We start from the raw sequence: 8,603 nt of genomic DNA on the forward strand, positions 1-8,603 counted from the left end.
GGGTGCCACCTGCGGGCCAGTTCAGGCTTCCGCACTGGTGGCTACTGGGAAAGAAAGAGAGAGAGAGAGAGAGAGAAAGAGCACGAGAGAGCGTGCATGAGCGCCTGACACACTGGAATTAGCTCCAGCTGCCTGGCACCGGGCGACTGCTGGAGCTGAAGCCACTGCCTGCCCATGGGCCGGATCCATTTACTAGGGCTGTGCGAAACAGCACCATTTCGTTTCGACTTCCGTTTTGCCACTTTGACGTGACAGTGTTTCGCTTTGAGTTCTGTTTCGTTTAGTTTCAAAAGCGCTGTTCCATTTTGTTTCATCGAACCTGTTCCTCTGTTTCAACATTTTGCCCATAGGCTATAATGGGGAAGCACAAAACTGCCTATAACTTTGTCATTTTTTGGCAGACCTGGATGAAAACAGCAGGGATGGTAGCCCCTTCTGAGGACATGAAGCCCGCCAGGTTTCAAGGAGATGGTGCAGGAGTTTCTGGGAAACTGCACGTCAAGCTGCTGACAAGCAAAATTTGTGACGTGTGACCGTGTGCGTGTGTGTTAAGGTGCTGGGGCCTCTACATGACACAGCAGTGTGCCCCAAGAGGCTTCCTCTTCCCCTACAGCCTCAGTCCAGTCCACCACTTTAACTGACAACAGGTAATAACTTAGTAAGCAGTGCAGTAGCAGCAGCAGCATCTCAGGCAGCCAGACAGTCACAGTCAATATCAGAGGAGTCCTCCCCGCCTCTCTCTCCTTACTTTCTGCTTCCCTGCAGGCAAGCCCAGCTCAGCTTCGAAACTCAAAACGTTTCGACTGCCCTCATTTTGTTTCAAGGCTGTTACGAAGCCCTTTGTTTCGTTTTGATTTCGCTGTTTTGAGTTCGAAACGAGTCAAAACAGTGTCAAAACAAAACAGCTGGCAAAATTTATCACAGGCCTACCATTTACTTGACAAGCACCCGCCCATGAGCCAGATCCAATCAGTTGGCAGGACTTGTCCGGGCTACAGACTGGTTTTTTCCACCCCTGGTTTAAGGAGACTTTGGAAACTGGAAGCTACCAGTAGCTGACAGCTAGCAAAGGCTACGTCCACCATCTCCTTCTGCATATGGAATCCACGGGCCCACTTTCATTTATGGATTACTTAGGATCACTGTTAGTTTCATATCTTCTAAGAGTTATTTCCTTCATTAGGCAATTGAGAGAAACACTTACTTGTGGTCGGATAAGGCCAGGTGATACGGGACATATGTCAAGTCTTCAGACTTCCACTGCTGCATATTTAAGACAACAAAGGGAGGTGCCCCGTGGCAGAAGATTCTCTGGGTGAACTCTCTCAACCCACTGCATCTGCAAGCACAGCAAGAAAAAGCCAGACGATAGGATGGCAGACAGAGAGACACCGGATGCAGGTCTGACTGTAGTGTTACACCTTCTTTAGACATGTTTTGTCTTGCAATTGAGTCTTACTTGTATATAATGTTGGACTGGAAGGTTTAAAGGCTGTCACACTTGCCTTCCACCTACAGGTAATCACAGGCAGGCATGCTAGCCATGCTCAGGCTTGGCAGAATTCGATTTTTATTTTTTTAATAATTTTGATGTTTATTTTTAAGCATTTGCTTCGATTTTTATCAATTTAAGTTTTCAGGATTGTGTCATTTAACCGCCTGCCCTGACAAACGTAGCTACCATAGGGCTGAAGCCAGCTGGGCAACAGTGCCACCATCAGTCCTGGCTCCACAAACTGGTAGTTCCTTCATCCACTTTGTCACTTCCTCTTCCTTTGCTCCCAGTCCTCTGCGGTTTCTGGGACTTGTAGTCCAAACTACAGTCAGCACGGTTCCTTAGCGCTACTTCCCTGTCGTCACACACTCCATCAGCCATCATTTTTCTCACATCTCCTTTCTATAAACTTTGATTGTTGATGATGGAAATATTTTTCATCAGTCTACGAGTGTGAGGTGAAATCAATGTTCATCATTTACCAATAAAAATCTGGTAAAGCCGAGCCATGTTTCATACTGGCCGACTAGAAGCACCTATTCAGTGCTCTTATGGAGGAAAATGGGGTCAGAGACAGGCTGGAGAAGCAGGACTTGAGAGAGGAGAGGGCTCCCAAGGGCACAGAATGGGCTGGAAAGGCAGGTTTGGAAACCGGGAGCAAGAAAATGTCCTGATGGTTGTGCCTACCGTGTTGAGGAAAACAAGACTTGGCGAGCATGCCTGGTAAATGGAGGAGTGCAAAGGAAACACCTTCCTCAGAGCTTCAGCTTCTCCTGATAGAAACAGCCTGGCAGGGCCCCAAATACTGACTCTGTGCTCATCCTTCCTGCTTTATAGCACATTACCAAGGTCTCCACCTACTTCGCACCTTTCTGCTCCGACCAAGCAAGCCTCTGGTTGTGGGATTTGCCAAAGCATCTAGGGCAGCTAGACTCCACCTGTCACTGCAATAGCAGCCCCGCTCTCTACCTCGTTGCTCCCAAATGCATGACTGAGAGCACAGGCTGGGCTCCTCCCTACCCACACCCCATCCCACACGCAGCCCTCAGACTTTCTACCACTTCTCAGTCATCCCCCAGCTATCCACATTGCTCTTCCCAGTGCCCTAGATCAGTGCTTCTCACCACGGTGCTGCGCAATATTAGCACCGTTACACATGATTCACAGGATAAACCCAGAGATTTCAAACAGGAATCCATAAGGGCAGAAACCTGCTGATCTGCTGTGGGCTCTCCAAGTTCTCTGCCTCAAAAGAATTGCTCCAGTATTTTTCTGTAGTCAAGAAACAAGTGAAAAACTGGCATTTTCTGGAGGGAGGGCGGGATGCGGCTTGAGTTGCAAACCCCTACCCTAGTCTAGTCCCAACCCAAACTGATTCTCCTCCACAGATTCAATCGTTCAAGACTTCCCCCAAATGTTTTCCCTGGACTCGCCCTCACCGACTGACCGTGCTTTTCCCTCTGCAGTCATCTCCATGCACGTCTGGGGATGAGGGGAAGCGGCATGCAGCAATGTGCTTGGTAGGCAAAAACAACAGAGCAATAGGTGCAAGTTTCTCTCCTGGCTGCATGTCCACAGAAGGCAGTTCCTCTTCTGGCACCCACACGATTTCATGGAAAGACCCTTGCAGAGCGAAAGACTCACTAGCATCTTTGGGCTAAGCCCCAGCATAGAAAGCTTCAGCTTGGACAGGGTTTGCTTAACCAGGGAACAAATAAAAAAAGAAAAACAGACAACCCAATATATTAGCAGCCTTGTAGCAAAACACACTTCAATACACATTACTTACCCATACTGCTCACACAGCTCTATCTTGGAACAGAATAATTCATCTACTGCCAGCTGAATCAAGTCTCCATGTGGAATCTCTTGGGGAGGGCTGAAATAAGCAGGAGCATTCGATCAGACTGATTCCATAACTGCAAAATATCAAATCATTTAACCCCGGGTGCATATACCCGAGTCATTCCCAAACTCAGGACACTAAACTACACATTCCACAAAGAGAAAGATTCAGGGGAAAGATCACGAATTCCTGCCCAAGGACCTAGTGGCTTTAAATTTCACTGCTGTGGAAACAACTTCCTCGATTCCAGAACAACTTTGCTTCTCGCCCCCGCAAAACAGCTCATCTCTACAAGGTCACTGTATTAAAGACTCTGTTAGTGAAATTCAAGTCTTTCATTTACAGAGCCATAGCCAGCTATTCATGCAGGGGTGGGCAGTTATTTGGGGCCAAGGGCCACATAGGGAGTTTTGATGAGCTGTCACGGGTCGGGTCAGCACCGGCCTCCCCCCTCCGGCAACAACTCACCAAACTCCCTCTGGGCCTTTGGGCAGGCAGGGAGCTGTGTTCGAAAGTGGGGTGGGCAAGCAAGGCTAGGATCACGGGACCAGGGCCGAGCGGGGCAGGGTGTATGGAAGTGCATGTGGGGTGTGGGAGGAGCGTGTGCGCACTGGGGGTGCTGCTGTGGGCCGGATCCAGTGGTCCAGATCCAGCCCGTGGGCCGTATTTTGCCCACCCATCTTAACGGTTATCACCTTTTCACTTTTAAAATATATTTGTTCAGGAAGTTCATTATGCAATTAATAAAAGCAACAGGCTGTACTCCATTCTGTACCACGCCATCGGCACCCACGACATTTTCATAGCACACCCTTCCTCCCCCTGGTTTTTGAGTGGATCCTACGACACAAATAGTTTATTTTTTTTTACCTGAGGAACAATGTAAGCTACAGAGCTGAATATGGATGCGGGGCCAGTCTGGCAGATTATTTATTATAATTTTTTGCATCTAGACCAACAAGGGCTTGTTACTGCTTGAGCATTTTTACACACTATTATCAGATTATATTTGTGCGCTGAATCTAAAAAAAAATAAAAATAAAAAAGGGTGAGACAACTACCATAAATCCCATCAGAAAGGCCTTCTTGAGTAGCATGCATGCTTTGCCAAGGAAGCAATGTCTACCTGGACAGTAATAAGCTTGTAGGCTGCAGCATTTCCATTTGAAGAGTCCATCGTTTAAAAAAAAAAAAAAAAAAAAAAAAAGCTTTAAAATAGCATGCAGCTAAACTTTTTAAGTCAGAGGTAATACCCTTGCAGTACAGATGTTCCATAATATGGACATGGGCTTTAAATACTCCTGACTGGTCCAACACGGACAGACAAGTTTGTCTCCCGCATCTAAAACAACATACAGAACCTGTTATTTCCAAGTGTTTTTTATCTACCCTAAAAATAAGAGTGGGGGGGGGAAAGCAAGAAGAAGAAAACACAGCTTTAGCTGCTATTCTTATTGCTGTCTGCAACAGCTGTCACCATGCAAGAGCCAGAGATTTACCTGGCTATGATGAGCAACCTGCCCAAGGGAAAGCGGTCCAGGAAGCAGACTAAAGAGAACTCCAGCGTAGGTAGAAAGCAACACTGCAGTTTAGACACAGGGCAATTAGAGAGGGCAGAGGGGTTACAATGAGGCAGAAAAAGGAGTGGGAAGGGCCAGAGGGATAGAAGGCGCAACTTGGCCAAGTTTAGCTGCATGCTATCTTAAAGTTTTGGGGTTTTTTTTTTAAATGATGGACTGGTCAAGAGGGACCAGAAACACTCCAGATTTGGGCACAGGCACTTACAGTGCTCTGCAAATCTGGAGCGAGTCCACAAAGCCAATGCAAAAACCAGCAGCAGTTTGGTACTTGTTGTAGAAGCTCACGTGCCGCGCGGTGTGGCCAATATGCTGCAGTTGTGACATTATGCGAGTATCTAACACACGGGAGAGCCAAGCAAGTTAAAGACCTCCTGGCTGCAACAGACAGGGGTGGGGGAAGACTCGCTGACGGTGCTGCTATCCCTAAGGGAGCAAGCACACTCCCACAGTTCCTGCTGGACACAGTTGGGAGTCGGGTGGTGAAAGCACACTGCTACCTCTTTCACTGATCTATTGCATTAGCCACCCAGAGATGCAATTTTGCTTAATATATTGGATTAACAAATCGTTCCTGTGGTAGGACTGCCTTCTGGTGACTTCGCCAAAAGTTCACGTGTATCCCGCACCCCATCCAAATACACAGGGGTACAGTCACACCGTACGAGGACAAACTTCATGCTTTGCTATCGTGTGTCCTCAATTAACAAAGTGAAACCGGTCAGAAACCTAGCTGGTGCAGGCTTCAATAACCAGCTCGCTGTTATGGGAGTTCCTGGGCCGCACAGTACCTCCAGCATGTGGAAGTGTTAGTTTTGGCACCTAAATGGTGGGCAACTTGTAACTGGCCCTCTCCCCCCACATCTTCTGGCCGGTTATATGTTATATGACATGTTATAATCCATATTATATAGATAAGTTTATAATCCAAGGTGCCAGAGTCCCTTAATTTCAGGACAAGGCGGCTACCAAGGGACTTTCTGTAATTATCCCCTGGCTTTGACACTGCCACCCTTTTTGCCCAGAAAAGCAACCTTTTGCAGTACGGTTAGAGGTCTGCAAAAAGGTGAATTCCAGCCAGCCTACTGGGAAAAACAGGCATTAGGTTTGACAACAAAGCAAGGCACACGAGTAGAGGGGCTACTGCACTTTTTTTGTGGAGCAGGCACTTCTAAATCCTTTTTAAAAACCACCCAGAACAGTTTTCATCTCTCATGCCCCAAGCTAAGGCAAAACAGAGCCCAGTCAAAGCCAAGCACTCTCAAAGAATCGGTGCAGCATCCAGAGCAGCGTGATCTCTACCACTCTGGTCCAGACCAGGATTAGAGACGCCCTCTTCCTTCTCTCTGATCGGACTGCCAAGCCAAACTTAACGCAGGTCCTCTTCTCTAAGGCATCTCCAGCAACTTCTCTGGAGACGTGACTCAGCACAGAGCACTCACCACTCGCAGCAACGTAGTCACAGATGTATTCACACAAGCTCTACCCTTACAGGCACTTTGGCAGATAAAACAGATTGTTTCACGTTGAATCACAGCTCCCTTGAAAAGAGAAACGTGTATTGATCTCGGGCCCCTGCTCCACATTAGATGTATTGTGCAACTGACTAATTGCACAACTAATCGAGAGCAGCAACACGTGCAAAGTAATTATCACATGATCAGAATGCCTCTCCAGCTTATAAAAAGAGCCTGTCAGCTATCAAGTTAGTGCCTGAAAATGTGCAACAACTCTACAGCTGGTTTCTATCCAGCTTTCCTTTGAATGTGCAGCAGGGCCTAGAGTTACAGCTCAGCTCCTGCAGCAACTTACTTGATGTTAATCGTTTTCTGCTGATCTTCCTGCGTGCGTGTAGGACACCTCCAGTTGGAGCAGTAGCTCTCCTGAATGGTGGACATGAGCGTTTCCAGGTTTTTCGTGAAGTTGTCGTGCTCGTTGCCAAACAAGTCGATCTCCAGCGAGGCCTTGTGAACTTCAGATTTGTACTGTTGTTTCTCCATCTTGTCCCAAATCCAAAGCAGCTTTACAGTTGTAAAATTGTAGGAGTCCATTAAGTAAAGAAAACAGTCTACAAACTCTCTGCCCAAATGAAGGGAGAGCTCCCTGGGGAAGTGCTCATTTTCGTGCAGGATGACGTACAACAGCATCAAGAATCCGTCAATAGTGCATGTGTTTTTCAGATGTATCTCGACATAAAGTGGCATGCAAGATACCGCTTTGCGGCCAGCTTTGATGGTAAACACCCCTCCCCAGGGGAGCACGGGCCTCCAGAACGAGCGGTCCTGGTCGTTATTATTCTTAATGGATGCTTTGATCTCCTCAAACAATGTCTTCATCCTGCAAGGGAGAGAAGCACAAGCATGCTGTTTTAAACTGGTGGTTGCAACAATCAACTTTGCTGAAGACTCAGCCTTGGGAGGCCCCAGGTGCCTCTTAAAGAGGACGTCCAGGTACTTCCAGGATTTAGGAAATATTCCCAGCCCCTCCACTTCTGGCTTTCACATCTCCGGTGCCACTACTATCAACGCCGCCCAGAAAGAAACCACCAGTATCCATGGCTCCAACCCCAGCCTCTCTCAAAACGTGGTAGATCTGATCCAACGCACCAAACAGCCTCGCAGTAATGCAGGGGGTGAAACTAAACAGCAACAGTGCATGTGAATGAAAAAAAAATAAAATAAAAAAAAAAAAAAATATATATATATATATATAGGACGGAGACATACGCTCCCCATTAGGAGCACGTTGCTCACAGAACCACCCGCTCGCCGACTTCACTTCACGCATGCTCAAGGGACATTTACCTAACACCTTTAAAAGGCAAACTCGGGGAGCGCTTTCCCTGCGGCAGGGCAGGGCAGGGCAGGGGGCGAGGGCTGCGTGGCGTGGGGGCTGACAGTAGTCTCATGTCGAGTTCAGATGGTGGATGGTACAGGATGGTTTGCACAGGCCTGATCCTGCCTCGGGCCAGGGCCGGACTAGATGTGACCTCCGAGGGTCCCCGCCAGCCCCGCTTCTCCAGGAGTCTGTGAAAAATTCCTGTGAACTGCTGTCTGTGGGGTCAGATGGCACATCACCTCGCCAGCACCCCGTGTCCCACAGTGGGGGCTATAAACCTGGCCAGCAAGGAGGCTCTGGCCGGGAGGGTCCCCGGGGCTGCTTTTCCTTGCCCTACTTTGTTCCCGTCTCCAAGCAGAGTATCACTGGGCAGCGTCCACTGGCTCCTCAGACTCGTTTGAGGGCCAGCGGGTGCCGTCCGGTGACCTCTGATCACCTTTAGTACCGTGAACGCCACATGCCCCTGGAGGCTGGGGGGACACGGCGAGCTCCCGCAGGCGGCTGTGATGCTTTTGGCAATGGAGGGGGGTGGCGAGCGCCAAGCAGTGTCAGCGACCACCTGCAGACGCTGCTGAGAGTTATGGCGGTGTCAGCAGCGATCAGGGACCACCCGCAGGCGCTGCTGACACTTTTTGCAGGGGGTGCACCGCCAAGTTCAGGGGGTGCACTGCCAATCTCATGGGCGAGGCACTATTAAGCTCACGGGGGTGCATCGCCAATCTCACACGGGTGCACCGCCAAGCTCAGGGGGTGCACTGCCAAGCTCAGGGGCAGGGCACTACCAAGCTCAGGGGGGTACACCGCCAATCTCATGGGTGAGGCACCACTAAACTCACCGGGGTGCACC

The 8,603-nt window shown here is 49.0% G+C and overlaps 1 protein-coding gene across 3 annotated transcripts in view; it reads right to left on the bottom strand.

Moving 5' to 3' along the window:
* CUNH14orf28 (chromosome unknown C14orf28 homolog) overlaps positions 1-8,603 on the bottom strand; it is a 20,681-nt gene that overhangs the window by 11,438 nt on the left and 640 nt on the right. For 2 of the 3 annotated variants that reach the window (XM_014520486.2, XM_014520485.2), the window contains exons 2-4: positions 6,731-7,255; positions 3,285-3,374; positions 1,272-1,339 (exon numbers count right to left, since the gene is read on the bottom strand). In XM_014520486.2, the coding sequence (XP_014375972.1) occupies positions 1,272-1,339; positions 3,285-3,374; positions 6,731-7,254 (682 nt within the window). In that variant the 5' untranslated portion in view covers position 7,255. Of the gene's footprint in view, positions 1-1,204; positions 1,340-3,284; positions 3,375-6,730; positions 7,538-8,603 lie in introns of those variants that run through there. The other variant, XM_014520488.2, reaches the window with a different exon arrangement.

This window comes from Alligator sinensis, unplaced genomic scaffold (genome assembly GCF_000455745.1).
Source record: "Alligator sinensis unplaced genomic scaffold, ASM45574v1 scaffold358_1, whole genome shotgun sequence".
Lineage (NCBI taxonomy): Eukaryota > Metazoa > Chordata > Crocodylia > Alligatoridae > Alligator > Alligator sinensis.